Source organism: Myotis yumanensis, unplaced genomic scaffold, assembly GCF_028538775.1.
Source record: "Myotis yumanensis isolate MYYU_CA2020_CCGP unplaced genomic scaffold, mMyoYum1.0.hap1 SCAF_2, whole genome shotgun sequence".
Lineage (NCBI taxonomy): Eukaryota > Metazoa > Chordata > Mammalia > Chiroptera > Vespertilionidae > Myotis > Myotis yumanensis.
The window spans coordinates 113,250,493-113,269,921 of NW_027223753.1; the positions used below are offsets into that span (position 1 = coordinate 113,250,493).

The 19,429-nt window shown below is 36.6% G+C and overlaps 1 protein-coding gene across 2 annotated transcripts in view; it reads left to right on the forward strand.

Moving 5' to 3' along the window:
- Nucleotides 1-19,429, forward strand: part of RNF13 (ring finger protein 13) — a 171,237-nt gene that overhangs the window by 92,323 nt on the left and 59,485 nt on the right. For both annotated transcript variants that reach the window (XM_070405956.1, XM_070405957.1), the window contains one exon: nucleotides 2,692-2,782. In XM_070405956.1, the coding sequence (XP_070262057.1) occupies nucleotides 2,692-2,782 (91 nt within the window). The remainder of the gene's footprint in view (nucleotides 1-2,691; nucleotides 2,783-19,429) is intronic.

Consider the following 19,429-nt stretch of genomic DNA (forward strand, 5'->3'; position numbering starts at 1 on the left):
ATTGTGTTGAGAATTGATAGAATTATGGACTTGTTTTGAAGTTGATAGGATTTGTTATGAGGAATAAGAAAAGGGAAGAGTCCAGGATGACTCCAAGATATTTACCCTGAGAAACTAGGTGAGTAGTTTTGCTATTTACAGAGATGAGAAAGACTAGGAGTAGAACAGAAACATTGAGAGTCCCAATTGAAAACATTAAATTTGAAACATCTGTTATGCAATCAAGTGGAAATATCAAACAGGCAATTGGATATGTGAATCTGGAGAGGTTGGGCTGGCCATTTAAAGTATGATTTGTCTATGACAGTGATGGCGAACCTTTTGAGATCGGCATGTCAGCATTTTGAAAAACCCTAACTTAACTCTGGTGCTGTGTCACATATAGAAATTTTTTGATACTTGCTACCATAGTAAAACAAAGATTTATATTTTTGATATTTATTTTATATATTTAAATGCCATTTAACAAAGAAAAATCAACCAAAAAAATGAGTTTGTGTGTCACCTCTGACACGTGTGTCATAGGTTCGCCATCACTGGTCTATGATATCATGATAATACTATTTGATTATTTCATGAAGTTGTTTTGTGGATCAGAATTAAAATTTAGTGTTTCTAAAAATATTTTGTGAACTAGAACATGTTTTTAGTAGATAGTGTTTCAGAGTCTCCAATATGGCTATTCATATTTGCATACATCATTGTCCCCTTTCTTAATCTTTTGACTAAAATGAGAAGCTTTTAACATCTCTTTAGGTATAAGTCACAGAAGTTATGTTACTTGCAACAATTATAAGCCAGTAGTTATAACCCAAAAGTTTCTCTTTGAGTGTATCAGAATATCTTCATGAAAGACTAAAACATTCCTTTTACAAAGGATATATAATTCCAAGTTTTAAGTGTCAAATAAATTAAACTGTAAACTATGTGATAGAGGAAGATCTCTTAGCAAGCTAGAAAATATCTTCATAAAATGTATGTGATTATATCAGTACCTCTCCAGCTATTAAAACAATGGGGTGGATTTTTATTGACATGACAGGATCTCTGAAGTGTATCATTGAGTGGAAGAAAAGCTCACACTATGCCCCATTATTATATGATCCTGCTGGTGTAACAATAAAATTTTATTCCCACTGATGTAAAAATAGTGATTAAAAATTCCTTTACTCACCATTTTGGTTCCTACCTTCCTGGGGCTTGTAGGGTGTGTGTGTGTGTGTGTGTGTGAGAGAGAGAGAGAGAGAGAGAGGGAGGGGAGGGGAGGGGAGGGGAGGAGAAGGTGAGAAAATGAGTGGGAATCAATGATTATATTTTCTTAAAGCAACCAATCTGGAAGTGAAAAAATGTATCCTACCAAGGAATACCAAGAGTTTAAAACATTAAAATATGTCTTTATAAGGATTAAAGAAAAACACATTAGTGGTTGCTGAGGTTGGGGGCATGGGTTGACTATAAAGGGGCACAAAGGAATTATTTGTAGGGGTAATAGAACATTCTATATTTTGATTGTGGTGGTGGCTACATAATTACATGTATTTGTCACAAGAACAGTGCCCTGGTAGGGCAGCTCAGTTGGTTGGAGTGTCATCCTATGCATCAAAGGGTCAAGGGTTTGATTCCTGGTCAGGACACATACCAAGTGGTGGGTACGATCCCCAGTGGGCACATGCAAGAGGCAGCCAATCGATGTTTTTCACATTGATGATTCTCTCCCTCTCCCTCCCTCTAAAATCAATAAACAAAACAAAACAAACAAAAAAAAACCCCAAAGATTTATCAAATAAAACCTTGCTTGGTCTTTGGGTGGAAAGGATTATGGCTATGTTCTGTTTTCTTCTTGTGTTCTCCGCCTTTAAAAATAAATAATGAATATGCATTTTTTAAAGAAATATAGAACAGAGTTACTGGGAAAAATATTACAAAAGAAAACAAGTGGGCTTTGTCTAAAGCCAAGTCTGTTAAATTAACTCACAGCTAAAAATAAGGCTGCTTTTTCTACAGTAACATTAAGAGGATTGTTTTATTTCTCTTCCTGAGTAATGGGTAATTTTTTTTTTCTTTTGGCATTTGATTTTGGTTTTGTAATATAGGTATAAGGGTCAAATTTCTCAGGACACCAACCAAAACACAAAGATTTACCACGAAATCTAGGATTTGGAGGAAGTAGAAATTTACCTAACTTTCCTGTCCTATGCCTTTCTCAATTCCTGCCACTCTTTCACTTTGGAAAGTGTATGTGTGCTGTCGTTTTTCAGACTGGTGTGAAGTGGTCTTTTCTTACATTCCTAGGCTTGCACCTCTCCTGGGAATGGGTATGTAAAAAAAGTTTTTTCGCTTTCATTCAGGAATTAAGTGTGGAAAGAAAACTTAAATTCTCTCTTCATCCTTTTCTAATAGTTAATTATGTCTGTAAAGGATAAGTCAAATGGAAATATTAAAAATAATTATATTCCATTCTCAGGACTATTGAGATAGTATATAATGTATATAAGCAAAATGTTAGCTTTTGTTACTTAAGTCTGTAGTATTTCTCAGCCACTTTGATGATGGTATAAATCTATTATTGGGAGAATCAACCAATATATAATTTGAGTTGATTGTTTCCAGTTGCATATGCTGGAAGAAAATTAAGTTGATTGTACATTAAGTATAGGCTTTTAAGAATAATTTTATTATTGTTTTATACAGTTGGTGTGCTAAAGAAAATTGATATACCATCTGTCTTTATTGGTGAATCATCAGCTAATTCCCTAAAAGATGAATTCACATATGAAAGAGGGTAAGTAATGAATATAAAAAATAATCATGTAGATATTAGATAATATTAACTGTAATCAAGGTTATATTTTAGAATGCTCTATTGTGCTAAATTATCTCTTAAGTCATTATGATTTTAATACTTACTAGTTGTACTATTTCCTCTGTATGGTTACATATTGAAAATATCTTCATGGTAGAGAGATTAAGGCACCAATTTGCTAAAAAGATCAAACTGTTTTTATGGTTTAATGAAACTATTGTTATTTAGAAACAATGTGATGAACATTTACATGACACTTTTCATTAAGACATTTGTATTTTATTATAGTTTGTTATTTTATAAACACAGAATCCAAAACACAGTGTATTAAGTAACTAACTTTTACAGAGATAAAAAGTTTGTTTGAAAGTTTGAAAAGTTTAATTTGGAATAAAAACTTCTATGTGGAAGTTCTCCAAATCACTTAAGGCACAGCTTTCTCATCTAACATAGCCAACACTTCAGAGCTTCTTCCCTGACACAGATCCTCAAACGCAGTGGGCAGGAGCAGGCTTCTGACCAAGAGGAACAATAATAATATTAATAATAAAAGCAATAATATTTATTGAGTATTTAGCAGGTGCCAGGCAAAACTTTTATATTTGTTGTCCATTTAATTATCACAAAAACATTCTAGAGGTTATTGTATCTCTTATCTAAATTTGCCAAAAGAGGAAACTGGCACAATGAAATTCAATTATAATTATTTAGGGGGAATAAATCCATGAATATTTGAATTTGAAAATGCATAAGAGGGCTTTCTGTTTACTACTTTTGCCATTTTCCCTATTTAGTTTTGATATTTAAAATACAGTTCACTTATTATATGCTCTGAATGTAATTATTAAGTTAGGGAATGTAATTTTGGATATTGTTTTAAAAATAGTTAGTCAAGATGCTATTGCCTGACTGTTGTGGCTCAGTGGTTGAGCATTGACCTATAGACCAGGAGGTCATGGTTTAATTCCTAGTCAGGACACATGCCTGGATTGTGGGCTCAATCCCTAGTAGGAGGCGTGTAGGAGGCAGCCTGTCAATGTTTCTCATTATTGATGTTTCTATCTCTCTCTTCCTCTCCCTTCCTCTCTGAAATCAATAAAAATAATTTTTTAAAAAAGATGCTATTGTGTCAGCCATGGAGGGGAGAACTAATATTTGCTTTTACCTCAATATTGCTGCGCCATTTAGAAAAATTCTGTATATTTTAATATGTATTTTAGAGTCTTGTTTTTTGTTATAAAATTACACTATTTTTTGTTGTTGTTAATTCTTACCCGAGGATATTTTTTTCTACTGATTTATATTTTTTTAACCAATTTTAATATATTTTTATTTCAGAGAGAAAGGGAAAGGGAGAGAGAGATAGAAACATCAATGATGAGAGAGAATCATTGATCAGCTGCCTCCTACACGCACCCTACTGGGGATTGAGCCCGCAACCTGGGCATGTGCCCTTGGCCAGAATTGAACCTGGGACCCTTCGGTCTGCAGGCTGATGCTCTATCCACTGGGCCAAACCCCCCAGGGCTCTACTGATTTCTAGAATGGACGGGAGGAAAATAGAGAGAGAAACATCAATCTGATGGAGACACATTACTTGGTTGCCTCCCACACATGCCCCAACTGGAGCCAGGGATCGATCCTTACTCTTGATCAGGAATCAAACCTGTGACCTTTCAGTGCACAGGCTGATGCTCTAACCACTGAACAATACCATCCAGGGCTAAAATAATTCATTTTTAAATTTAAAAGTAATACATACATGCTGGTAAGTTATGGAACAATTCAGAAATATAAAGTATTTAAATGAAATTTCCTATGTTGCTATTCTCTAACAATAGCTACTGTTTTAACCAGTTAACTGCCACCATATTTTGAATTTAATTTAAAAAGGTCCGCTGCTTGTGTCTATAGATGGTTATGGCATACAAATGGTTAAGAAACCTTTTAATTGTACCTATATTTGAATATTCACATTAATTAGTGATGTGCTCATATATGATACATAGTATTTTATAACTGCTTTATTTACTTAATATTTGATTTTTTCTATGTTAATTCAAGTTTGCAAATTTTTTTATCCCAACTCTTGAGGAAAGATATATTGTGGAATTCAAAATTTTTTAGATTTTTAAAAGTTACGTAACATTCCAAATAACATTTGAGGGAACATCCCATAATCACATTATATTCAGGGGTGGATAAAAGTAGGTTTAGTTCTTCATATGGAAAAATATGAATAAATAACACTAGAATAAACTGTGTTTTGCATATTCACAATTGTAAACCTACTTTTGCCAATCCCTGTATATTTGCAGTGAATGTGTGAGTATCTTATGCCAGTTCTGTTTAGATTGTCTATTAAATGAATTGTAGACATTATTTTTACAGGTGTTTTTTTTAGGTTTCAGAATTATGTCTAAAGGACTAAAGACCTGAACATACAGATCTGCCCCATACATTTGCCAGCCTGATTTCCTACCTACCTACTTACCCACTCATTAATTTATTCTGCTTTTTGTTACAGTAGCTTTCAAACATGTTTAAAAATAGAGAGATGACTATAATTTCATCATTCATTTTAAAAATTATCAATTCATGGCCAATTTCATTTAGACTGTTCACCTCCCTTTCTTTCCCGTATCATGATTATTATTTTTTTTAGGTATACATTTTTTAAAATTTATTTTCTTTATTGACTAAGGTATTACATAGGTGTCCTTAGTCCCCCATTGACCACCCCCCCCCCCCCCACCCCCTGCTCATGCCCTCATCCCCCTGGTGTCTATGTCCATTGGTTATGCTTATATGCATGCATACAATTCCTTTGGTTGATCTCTCCCCCTTCCCCCCACCCTCCCCTGCCTTCCCTCTGAGGTTTGACGGTCTGATCGATGCTTCACTGTCTCTGGATCTGTTTTTGTTCATCAGTTTATGTTGTTCATTATATTCCACAAATGAGTGAGATCATGCGATGTTTATCTTTCTCCAATTGACTTACTTCGCTTAGCATAATGCTCTCCAGATCCATCTATGCTGTTGCAAATGGTAGGAGTTCCTTCCTTTTTATAGCAGCATAGTATTCCATTGTGTAGATGTACCACAGCTTTCTAATCTGCTGATGGGCACTTAGGCTGTTTCCAAATCTTAGCTATTGTAAATTGTGCTGCTATGAACATAGGGGTGCATATATCCTTTCTGACTGGTGTTTCTAGTTTCTTGGGATATATTCCTAGAAGTGGGATCACTGGGTCAAATGGGAGCTCCATTTTTAGTTTTTTGAGGAAACTGCATATTGTTCTCCACAGTGGCTGCATCAGTCTACATTCCCACCAGCAGTGCACGAGGGTTCCTTTTTCTCCACATCCTCGCCAGAACTTGTCATTTGTTCATTTGTTGATGATAGCCATTCTGACAGGTGTGAGATGGTATCTCATTGCATTTTGATTTGCATCTCTCGGATGATTAGTGACTTAGAGAATGTTCCCACACCATGATTATTTTGAAGCAAATTCCAGATACCATTTCAACTATAAATATCTCAGAATATTTATTTATCACTAGATGATAAGGTTATATAAAAATATAACTACATTATCATTATTATACTTTTTTAAAAAAGTAAAAGTTAATTTAATATCAAAACATATTTCAGTCTTCATATTTTCCTAGCTGTTTGTGAAATCTTATTTTAAAAAATATTGTTAATATCCCAAATAATGTCCATACACTGCATTGGTTCTTATGTCTTAAGTTTTTTTTGTTGTTGTTGTTTTTTTAATTTGCCCTGTGAATTTTACTATAGTCTGGACTTTTCTTATTTAATCTTTGGGTATCCTATTGAGTATTTCTTTCTTACTTATTTTTCCTGTAAACTGCTAATTAGAACTCTAGGTTTGTTCCAATTCAAGAGTTTTTGGGGGCCTGGGAGAATAGGTAAGGGAAGAATACTTTATGTTTGGTATCATTTCCACAAGAGACACAAATTTGCTTCTATCTTTGTGGTGCAAGTAATTTAATTTTATAATTCTTTCCTCATTTATTAGTTAAAATCCTTCCCTAAGAGGACTTACATCACCCTGGCCAGGTAACTCAGTTGGTTAGAGCATTGTCCTGATATGCTAGGCTTGTGGGTTTGATCCCCAGTCAGGGCACATACAAGAATCAACCAATAAATACATAAATAAGTGGAACAACAAATCAATGTTTCTCTCTCTCTCAAATCAATAAATAATAATTTAAAAAGAAGACTATTATCTTTTCAAATATTTGATTACCTTGGTGTACAATCCATTTAGGAAAGATAGGATAACCACTTGATTCTTTTCCTTTGCTGTTTTTCAGAATGACTTGGTTTGTTAGCATCTTCCAAAGATGGTTTGATATATACTTAAAGTATCATTGTGAACTTATGAGTTAAAACCTATTTCATATGCTTCAGTCCATTGTAGTTATTATCTTTATTGATTTCACAGTGACCCATTTCAGACTTCTTCAAGTTTAATCCTGATTGTTTTAATGGGAATCTAGGAGCTTTTGATTGCCCTTTGTTTTTGGCATATAACAAGATGTTCCAGGTTCGTCTTGTTCTTTTCTTTCCCCTAACCTGGAACCAGTCATTTCTTCAAGGTCTGGTTCCTTTTAATTGGTTATAGTATTTAGAGAAATACCATAAGACAAATATCACATGATCTCACTTATATGTGGAATTTAATGATTGTTGTTCCTGGATTTGTCATTATTTTGAGGGATTTCCAGTGGACAGAGCTAGGAAATATATATGTTTCTTATTTGTTTTGTTTTTAATCCTCACCTAAGAATATATCTTTTATTGATTTTGGAGAGAGAGATATATAGAAAGAGAGAGAGAGAGAGAGAGAGAGAGAGAACGAACATTGATGTAAGAGAGAAATATCAATTGGTTGCCTCCTGTATGTACCCAGACCAGGCATCAACACCCCTAGATATGTGCCCTGACTGGAAATCGAACCCACAGACTTTTGGTATGCTGGATGACACTGTAATCCACTGAGCCATCTATGTTTTTAAAGATAAAATAAATCATGAGTGCATACTGTTATTTCCAATTTAAATTCAGGGCTATAGGATTTTACTTTACTTTATGGATCTTACAACTGCATTTTATTTTTCTGTGCTTGAAGACACCAATATAGTTATTTATATTCCCTTTAAATTACATAATACACACAAAGAGACTCAATACCAACACTACTTTGAACATTTATAAAAAACAGTTCTTTCTCTACTTAAGGTGTATCATAATGAGGATGTAAAGTCAAATTATTTTGTGGTTTTTTAAAATTTATTTTTATTGTTGACAGTATTACAGATGTGCCCCCATTTTCTCCCCTCCATTTGGTCCCCTCCCCAACCTTAGACCTTCACCGCACTATTATCTATGTCCATGAGCTATTCATGTAAGTATAGAAGTACTTTGGTTAATCTCTTCCTGCCTTCCATCCTCCACTCCCTATGAAATCTGACAGTCTGTTCCATGCATCCTTGTTTCTATTTTGTCAGTTTATTTTTCTCATTAGAGTCCACATATAAGTGAGGTCATGTGACATTTATCTTTGACTGACTTATTTTGCTTAGCATAACAATCTCCATGTTCATACATGCTGTCTCAAAGGGTAAGAGATCCTTCTTTTTTTTACTGTATTCCATTATGTAAATGTACCACAGCTTTTATATCCACTCATCTACTGATGGACACTTAGGCTGTTTCCAGAACTTGGCTATTGTAAACAACTCTGCTATGAAGATAGGGGTGCATATATTCTTTCTGATTGGTGTTTCCGGGTTCTTAGGATGTATTCCCTGAAGTGGGATTGCTGAGTTAAACAGCAGTTCCATTTTTAATTTTTTAAGGAAACTCCATAATGTTTTCCAAAATGGCTGCATCAGTTTACATTCCCACCAGCAGTGTACTAGGGTTCCCTTTTCCCCACATCCTATCCATCACTTGCTGTTTGTTGATTTATTGTTGATAACCATTGTGGCTGGTGTGAGGTGATACCTCATTGTAGTTTTAATTTGCATCTCTCTGATGATTAGTGATGTTGAGCATTTTTTTCATATATCTTTTGGTCATCTGTATGTCCTCTTTGGAGAAGTGTTTATTCAGTTCCATTGCCATTTTTTAATTGGATTGTTTGTCTTTCTTTTGTTAAATTGTATGAGTTCTTACAATTAACCCCTTATCAGATGTATCGTTGCCATACAGTGGGTTTTCTTTTCATTTTGAGAATGGTTTCTTTTGCTGTGCAGAAGCTTTTTAGTTTGATGTAGTCACATTATTGTTTTCTTTGTTTCTCTTGCCTTAGAAGATGTATTGGTGAAAATTCTGCTACCTAAGATGTCTGAGATTTTACTACCTATGTTTTTTCTTCTAGGATTTTTATGGTTTCAAGTCTTTCATCCATTTGGAGTACATGCTTGTGTATGGTGTGTAAGTTGGTGGTCTAGTTGCATTTTCTTACATATACCTGTGCAATTTTTCCAACACCACTTATTGAATAGACTGTCTTTACTCCACTGTATGCTCTTGCATCCTTTGTCAAATATTAATTGACCATAATGGTGTGGGTCAAATTCTGGGGTCTTGGTTCTGTTCATTGTTCTATATGCCTGTTCTTTTACCAGTACCAGGCTGTTTTGATTACAATGACTTTGTAGTATACTTTGATATCTGATATTGTAATCCATCCAACTTTGTTTTTCTTTCTTCAAGATTGCTGAGGCTATTCTGGGTCTTTTTTGGTTCTAAATAAATTTTTCAAATATTTGTTCTAGATCTGAGAAATATGCAGATAGTATTTTAATAGAGATTGCATTGAATCTATAGATTTCTTTGGGTAGTATGAACATTTTAATGACGTTAATTATTCCAATCAATGAATATGATTTATGCTGCTACTTGTTTGAATCTTCCTCTGTTTCTTTTTTCCATATCTCATAGTTTTTTGAATACAGGTCTTTAACCTCTATGGATGATTTTACTCCTAGGTACTTTTTTTTTTTTATTGTTGTAGCAATGTAAATTTGATTATTTTCTTAGTTACTATTTCTGAGAGTTCATTATTGGTGTATAAAAATGCCATAGATTTCTGAATGTTAATTTTATATCCTGCCACTTTGCCAAATTCATTTTTAATGCAGCAGTTTTTTTTGGTGGAATCTTTCTATGCACAATATCATGTAATCTGTAAATAATGAGAGTTTTACTTCCTCCTTTCCAATTTGGATGCCCTTTATTCTTTCTTCTTGTCTGATTGCTATGGCTAGGACTTCCAGTTCTATGTTGAATAAGAGCATTGAAAGTGGACATTCCTGTCTTCCTGTTCTTAGGGGAAATGGTTTTAGTTTTTGCCCATTGAGTATGATGTTTGCTGTAGGTTTGTTATATAATAGCCTTTATTCTGTGGAGATATATTTCCTCTATTCCCACTTTGCCGAGAGTTTTTATCAAAAATGTGAGCTGTGATTTTTCTAATGCTTTTTCTGTGTCTACTAGGTGTACCGGTTAATAATGGCGGATTTTGTAATCAAAGAAAACATGATAATTTCAAGAGAAACATCAAAAGTGCTTTATTCAAAGTAATGTCCATCGCTAGCTACACATTTGCCCCATCTTTCAGGTAATTTGTGGACACTGTCCCAAATAGAACTTTTCTTGTTTTGAGGCAAACCATTCAGAGACCCAATTTTCCACTTTGTACATTTTGAAGTGCTGCTCAGAAAGTGCATGTGCCATCGATCAGAACAAGTGGTAATCTGAAGGAGCAAGGTCTGGTGAATACGGCGGGTGGGTTAATACTTCCCAGGCAAGATCTTTTAATGTGTCTTTAACTGGTTTTGAAGTGTGTGATGGTGCGTTATCATGAAGCAAAATTACTTTGCCGTGTCTTCTGGCCCATTCTGGTCGTTTCACGACCAAAGCGTGGTTCAAATTGATTATTTGTTGTCGGTAGTGATCAGTATTAACGCTTTCACCTGGTTTTAGAAGCTCATAATACACCACACCTTCCTGATCCCACCAAACGCAGAGTATTGTCTTCTTTCGGAAGCTGATTTGGGCTTGCAGTCGATGTTGATGGTTGACTTGGATCAACCCATGATTTTGTGCGTTTGGGATTCTCAAAATAAATCCACTTTTCATTGCCAGTCACAATTCGATGCAAAAAAGACTTTCTTTTATGCCCGTTGAAGCAACATTTTACTGATGACTTTTCGGTTTTCCATTTGTCTTTTGTTCACTTGACGTGGCACCCATTTTCCTTCCTTTAAAGTCTTTCCCATTGCTTGTAAATGATCAGAAATTGTTTGCTGAGCAACGTTTAATCTTTCTGCAAGTTGTTTTTGAGTTTGACATGCATCTTCATCCAGAAATGCTTGTAATTGTTGGTCTTCAAACTTTTTCAGTTGACTTGGAAGTTCTTTGTCTTTCACATAGAAATCATCACTTATAAAGCATTTAAACCAGCGTTCACAAGTACCTTGAGATGGAGCATGTAAACCATACGCTTTCTGAAGTATATGATAACTTTCAGCAGCACTTTTCTTCAAAATTATGAATTAAAACTTCCCACAAATGCTCTTATTTTTGGCACGAAATTTGACATTTTAAGCATAAAAATATCTGATGTTAACACCTTCAACAAATTTGACATATGAAGTTTTAAAGCTTGCTGTCAATACAACAAAATAACATAAGTATCACATCGCATATATATCAACATATGTGTAACTCCATCAATTGAAAAAAATCCGCATTATTAACTGGTACACCTAGTATTAATATGATCATGTGATTTTTATCATTCATTTTGTTCATATGATGTATCACATTTATTGATTTATGGATATTGTACCAGCCTAGCTTCCCTGGAATAAATCCCACTTGGTCATTGGGTATGATCTTTTTAATGTATTGCTGGATTCAATTTGTAATATTTTGTTGAGGATTTTAGCATCTATGTTCATCAGAGATATTGGCCTATAATTCTCATTCTTTGTAGTGTCTTTATCTAGTTTTGGAATGAGGATAATGTTGGCTTGGTAAAAAGTGCTTGGAAGTCTTCCTTTCTCTTGAATGTTATGGAATAGTTTGAGGAGAGTAGGTGTTAATTCTTCTTTGAATGTTTGGTAAAACTGCACTGTGAAGCTGTCTGGACCAGGGCTTTTGTTTGCTGGGGGTTTTTTTATTATTATTGTTTCAATTTAATTATTTTTATTGGTCTATCCAGGTTTTTTTTTTTTATTTATTTCTCCTGATTGATTTTTGGAAGACTGTATCTTTCCAGGACTTTGTCCTTTTTTTCCCCAAGTTGTCCAGTTTGTTGGCAAATAGATGTTAATAGTATCTTCTTACAATCCTTTGTATTTCTGTAGTGTTAGTTGTAACTTTGCCTCTTTCATTTTTTATTTTATTTATTTAGGTCCTCTCTCTTTGTTTCTTGATGAGTCTGGCTAAAGGTTCATCAACCTTGTTTATCTTTTCAAAGAATGAGCTCTTGGTTTCTAGTATATAGTATATATATATACTAGAGGCCTGGTGCACAAAAATTTGTGCACTCGGGGGCGGGGGGGTGGTCCCTCAGCCCGGCCTGTGCCCTCTTACAATCTGGGACCCCTCGGGGGATGACCACCTGCTGACTTAGGCCCGCTCCCCGGGGGATTGGGCCTGTGCTGGCAGTCAGACATCCCTCTGGCAGCCCGGGAGCCCTCGGGAGATGTTCACTTGCCAGCGGGGAGCAGGCCTAAGCTGCAGTCGGACATCCTTAGCGTTGCTGAGGAGGCAGGAGAGGCTCCCACCACTGCTGTACTGGCAGCCATCATCCTGGCTTGTGGCTGAGCAGAGCTCCCCCTGTGGGAGCGCAGTGACCACCTGGGGGCAGCTCCTGCATTGAGTGTCTGCCCCCTGATGGTCAGTGTGTGTCATAGTGACCAGTCATTCCCAGTCGTTCTGCTGTTAGGGTCAATTTGCATATTACCCTTTTAATATATAGGATACACACACACACACACACACATACACACACACAGTGGGGCCTTGACTTGCGAGTTTAATTCGTTCTTAGACCGAGCTCGTTAAGGAGCTCGTTAACTCAAATTACTCTGTCAACTCAATGCAAAAAATCGGCCGAGAGACAGCTGATATCTCAAAAAACTCGTTAGTCGGGACACTTGTAAGTCAAGGCCCCACTGTGTGTGTGTGTGTGTGTGTGTATATATATGTTTTTTTAGTCTCTATGCCACTTATTTATGCTCTGCTCTTTATTATTTCCTACTTCTACTTACTTTGGTCTTTTCTTGTTGTGTTCATTCTAATTCTTTTAGTTGTACATTTAGATAGTTTAGTAGAGCTTTTTGTTTTTTCTTGAGGTAGTCCTGCATGCTATGAACTTTTTTTTCCAGACTGCTTTTGCTGTGTTCCACAGATTTTGGGTTCATTTTTGTTTATTTCCAGGGAGTTTTTTATTTATTCTTTTATGTCATTAGTAACCCACCCATTCATTGTTTAATATGCTATTTAGCTTCTATGTGTTTGAATGTTTTTAGTGTTTTTATTGTAGTTGATTTCTAGTTCATGTCATTGTGATCCAAGAAGTTAGTTGATATGATTTCAATCTTCTTGAACTTGTAGAGACTTAGTTTGTGTCCTAACATGTGGTCTGTCTTGGTAAATATCCCATGTGTACTTGAGAAGAATCTATTTTCTGCTTCTTTGGGCAAAATTTTCTGTAAATGTGAATTCACTCCATTTGATCTAATGTGTTATTTAAGGTCACTGTTTCCTTGTTGATTTTCTTACTGTAAGACTGACTATCCAGTGATGTCAGTGGGGTGTTAAAGTCCCCTACTATGACTGTATTTCTTTTGATCTCTCCCTTAAAGCCCTCTAGAAGTTTTACTTTTATTTTTATTCATTTATCTGCTCCTATAGTGGGTGCATAAATATTTACCAGAGTTATATCCTCTTGTTGGAACTATCCTTTTTTAAAAATATATATATATTTTATTGATTTTTTACAGAGAGGAATGGAGAGGGATAGAGAGTTAGAAACATCAATGAGAGAGAAACATCGATCAGCTGCCTCCTGCATACCCCCTACTGGGTATGTGCCCGCAACCAAGGTACATGCCCTTGACCGGAATCGAACCTGGGACCTTTGAGTCCGCAGGCCGACGCTCTATCCATTGAGCCAAACTGGTTAGGGCTAGAACTATCCTTTTAATATTATGTAGTGGCCTTCTTCACCTCCTGTTATGCCCTTTGCCTTGAAGTCTGTTTTGTCAGATATGAATATTGCCACACCTGCTTTTTTTGTTTTGTTTTGTTTCCATTTTCATGTAAAATATGTTTCTATCCCTTCATTTTCATCCCATGTGAGTCTTTTGTTCTGAGGGGGTCTCTTGTAGTTAGTATATCTATGGGTTCTGTTTTCTTATCCATTTAGCTATCTCTCTGTCTTTTGATTGGAGCGTGTAATCCATTTACATTAAAGGTTATTATTGATATGTATTTATTTATTGCCAGTTTTATTCCTTATGGCTATGTTCCTCTCTTTCTTCTTCTTACTGCAGTCCCTTTAACATTTCTTGCATTGCAGGTTTGGTGGTGATAAACTCCTTTTGCCTTTTTTTGTCTTGGAAACTCTTTATTTCACTTTCAATTTTGAATGATAGCCTTGCTGGATAGAGTAGTCTTGGTTTTAGACCCTTGCTTTTCATTGCTCTAAATATTTCTTGACATTCCCTTCTGGCCTATAGTGTTTCTGTTGAGAAATCAGCTGACCGCCTTATGGAAGCTTCTTTGTAGGTCACTGTCTGCCTCTCTCTTGCTGCCCTTAAGATTTTCTCTTTGTCTTTAATGTTTCACATTTTAATTCTGATGTGCCTCGGAGTGGGTCTCTTTGGGGTCATCTTTACTGGTACCCTCTGTGCTTCCTGAAATTGTGCGGCTTTCTTCCTTCACCAGGTTAGTTAAATTTTCTGTCATTATTTCTTCAAACAGGTTTTCTATCCTTTGCTCACTTTCTTTCCCCACTGTTACCCCTATGATGCGGATGTTGTTTCATTTCATGTCTTTTTAAAAATATGTCCTTACTGATTTCAGAAAGAGGACAGGAGAGGGAAAGACAGAATCATCTATTGGTTGCCTGCTGCACACCCCCAACTGGGGATTGAGCCTGTAACCCCAGACATGTGCCCTGATCTGGAAGTGAACTGTGACTTCCTAGTTCATTGGTCAATGCTCAACCACTGAGCCACACCAGCCAGACAGCCAATTTCGTCTGTTTTAGAATGCTATGACAACATCTTTGATCATACATCATGAGCAATTGTTCAAATGTTTATTCATCAAAAGCACCTGCAAGTGCAATTGCTGGAGTATAACAACTTAATAATTATCTTATTGTCCTCCAAAAAATGTGAACGAGTTATGTTTCCACCAAAATTTTAATAAAGCCAGTGTTTTCTTCATTCTTTGTCAATAATATATATTACCTTTTTTATTAGTTATCATTATGATAAGAAAATTCATTGGTTAAATTAGCATTTCTTTATTCATAGAAAACATTTTTTATAGACTGACTAGAGGCCTGGTGCACGAAATTCATGCAGGGGGGTGTGTGTCCCTCAGCCCAACCTGCACCCTCTCCAATCTGGGACCCCTCAGGGTATGTCTGACTGCCCGTTTAGGCCTGATGCCAGTGGGATGGGGCCTAAACAGGCAGTTAGACATCCCTCTCACAATCCAGGACTGTTGGCACCCCACTGCTCGCCTGCCTGCCAGCCTGATCAGCCCTTAACCACTCCCCTGACAGCCTGATTGACACCTAACTGCTCCCCTGCTGGCCTGATTGCCCCTAACTATCCTCCCCTGCTGGCCTGGTCACCCCTAACTGCTCTTCCCTGCAGGCCTGATCCCCCCCAACTACTTTACATTGCAGGCTTGGTCCCTCCCAACTGCCCTCCCCTGCTGGCCTGATTGCCTACAACTGCCCTCCCCTGCTGACCATCTTATGTCCACATGGGGGTGGCCAGCTTGTGTGTTGGAGTGATGGTCAATTTGCATATTACCTCTTTATTATATAGGATGTCCTTTGTTTATTTTGGTCTTTTTAAAAATTAAACTCGTCTAGTAACTTTTTAATAGGCGAGATAATATCTTGGATGACACACAACTTTTGATAATTATGGGCACTGGAAAGAATTATTTTCGATCCTAGTGAATAGCAAGATGTACTGGAGATATTGTTGGGGTATGGCCTTTAGGGATTCATTTAATCTTCATGGACCTATTTTCTCTTTTGAAAATCAGGGGTGAGAATAAAGAACCCTGTTCCTTTTGACTCTAAACTCTGCATCTTCTCTCTCGTATTCATGGACTGTAATTTTTCATATTTTGTCCCCAGGAACAATGACAGCACATTCAGTAAATGCTGGCGAAATTAAATTGCTATTGTGCCATCTCAGGATTCTTCAGCAAAACAGAGCACTGTGCTGGCAACAGAACAGGGTGTGCCACAAGTGTGGACACAACTGAGCAGTGGGCCTGTTTAGTAGGGATTGTTGGATGTTGGTGAGGAGGTTGTGAGCTTTGTCTGAAAGGGGCATTTTCAGGCAAGTAGTCATCTGCAATACTAAGGGTGCTGAGCAGTTGGGCTGATCACAGGTCCTTGCCTGGAAAGTTGGTTTCTTGGAAGGATGGCTTTGGTGTGTGGTTGCACATCCATTAGGGCTTAGTAGTTTGGCTATAGCTCTTTGAAACAAGATGATGGGGGTGGATATGAAAACAGATAATAAGGCAATATCTCATGTATCAGCAGAGGGTTTGGGAAATTTGAGTGATTATTATTATAAGTTTAGGCTGAGACACCTGGTATGAAATTTACTTGGGAAATCATTGAAATGAGAATAAGATAGTATTTGAGCAAATCTCAGCTGCAGAGCTCATGGACTGTGTTCTGTTTAGGACAGACATGGAGGTTGTGTGGTAAGATACTGAAGCTGTTTGAATATTTTTTTCAAATACAAATTGATCTGAGATGAATGAGACAGGAATGAATTGGCAGGCTCAGCTGTGGGAGATTGGACAGACAGAGGAAATAGCAATAAAGCTGGATGACCGATATTCTGCTGTAGTTCTCCATCATATATCACCATCAATGTCACCCACCATTAGCAATTTCATTAAGAAAAAGTATATCTTGAATGTGCATTTGGCTTTTAAGATGCTTAAAATCTTCTATCAATTATAGTTCCTTGAAAAATTCTTACAGTATATCTTTATTTATTTATTTATTTATTTAAATTTTAAAAAAATTTATTGTTGAAAGTATTACATATGGCCCCTTTTTTCCCCCCATTGACCCCTTCCAGTCCGTCCCCACCCCTCCCCACCCCCATCCCCATCTCAGGCTTTCACCACCCTATTGTCTGTGCGCATGGGTTATGCATATATACACATTCTTTGGTTCATTACCTTCTGCCCATCCACCTTCCCCCACCTTCCCTCTGAGATTCTTCACTCTGTTCAATGCTTCTGTGTCTCTGGATTTACTCTATTCATCAGTTTATTTTGTTAATTAGATTCCATATATGAGTGAAATGATGTGATACTTGTCTTTCTCTGACTGACTTATTTCACTTAGCATGATACTCTCCGGGTCCCTCCAGGCTATCTCAAAGGGTAAAAGACTCACCTTTTTTAATGCTGCATAGTATTCCATGATATCAATGTACCATAGCTTTTTTATCCACTCATCTACTGATGGGCACTTGGGCTGTTTCCAGATCTTAGCTATTGTAAATTGTGCTGCTATGAACATAGGGGTGCATATATTCTTTCTGATTGGTGTTTCAGGTTTCTCAGGATATATTCCTAGAAGTGGGAACACTGAGTCAAGTGGCAGTTCCATATTTAATTTTTTAAGAAACTCCATACTGTTTTCCATAATGGCTGTACCAGTCTGCATTCCTACCAGCAGTGTACTAGTGTTCCCTTTTCTCCACATGCTCGCCAGCACTTGTCATTTATTGATTTGTTGATGGTAGCCATTCTAACAAGTGTGAGCTGATACTTCATTATCGTTTTAATTTGCATCTCTCTGATGATCAGTGATTTTGAGCATTTTTTCAAATGTCTCTTGGCCATCTGTGTGTCCACTTTGGAGAAGTGTCCATTCAGATCTATTGCCCATTTTTTAATTGGATTGTTTGTCTTCCTTTTGTTAAGTTGTATGAGTTCTTTATATATTTTGGATATGAACCCTTTATCAGATGTATCATTGCCAAATATGTTCTCCCAAACAGTGGGATCCCTTTTCATTTTGTTGATGGTTTCTTTTGCTGTGCAGAAGCTTTTTATTTTGATGTAGCCCAATTTGTTTATTTTCTTCTTAGTTTCCTTTGCCCTAGGAGATTTAACCATAAACATATTGATAACAAGAGATGTCTGAGATTTTGCTGCCTATGGTTTCTTATAAGATTTTTATGGTTTCCCAACTTACATCTAAGTCTCTTATCATTTTGAGTTTATTTTTGTGTATGGTATAAGTTGGTGGTCTAGTTTCATTTTTTTGCATGTATTTGTCCAGTTTTCCCAATGACATTTATTGAAGAAATTCTCTTGACTCCATTGTATGCTCTTGCCTCCTTTGTCAAATATTGAGTGTAATAGCTTGGATCGATTTCTGGGGTCTTCTGTTCCATTGATCTATATGCCTCGTCTTGTGCCTGTAGGCTATCTTGATTACAGTGGCTTTGTAGTGTAGCTTGATATCTGGTATTGTGATTCCTCCAACTTTGTTCTTTCTTAAGATTACTGCAGCTATTCAGTGTCTTCTTTGGTTCCATTGTTAGAGCACTTTCCTTCTTGAACCCTGCTTGCTGTATCATTTCCTCCTATATTCTCTGCTCACTGTGCCATTGTTGGAAGCAGAGCTCCTGATCCTGTCCTACTATGCCAATTGTTGGGTCCAAGCCCCTCTGCCAGGGCTGGACCTCCTTGAATGCCGGGTGGTAAATGAAGAAGCCATGAGAAGTTGTGGGTAGATAAGAGAGTCTTTATTGTAGAAGCTAGTGGCCATGTAGCCATTGCTAACAAGGAGCTATTAGACAAAGCAGTTCTTCAAAGTAAAGTCCCATACAGTAGGCAGCCATACACCAGCTAGTTAACAATACATCTTTTCTACATAGCAGTAGCCTCTGTACCTACAGCCATTATCTGAGCAGCCGCACACTGCCTCTAGACCTACAGCCTCTCATAGTAGGCACATCTAAGCTCACTCATTATAGCAGTCTCAGTAACATACTTTAGTGCTACTTAGACAAAAGAGGCTTTCTGCCAAATGGTGACATCGATCATTTGGGTTATAGAAGGGCACATTTGCGCAGTGTAACTTGAGATTACTGTGTCGTTGCACCTGTGTATACTATCTTAGCCTTGAATACTTTAAGATTCCCATTCTCTGAGTGGCCTTGAATATCCAGTGTACTCTAGACAAGGCCTTACAGTTCCATATGAATTTTTGGAGTATTTGCTCTAGATCTGTGAAATGTGCTGTTGGTATTTTAATAGGGATTGCATTGAGT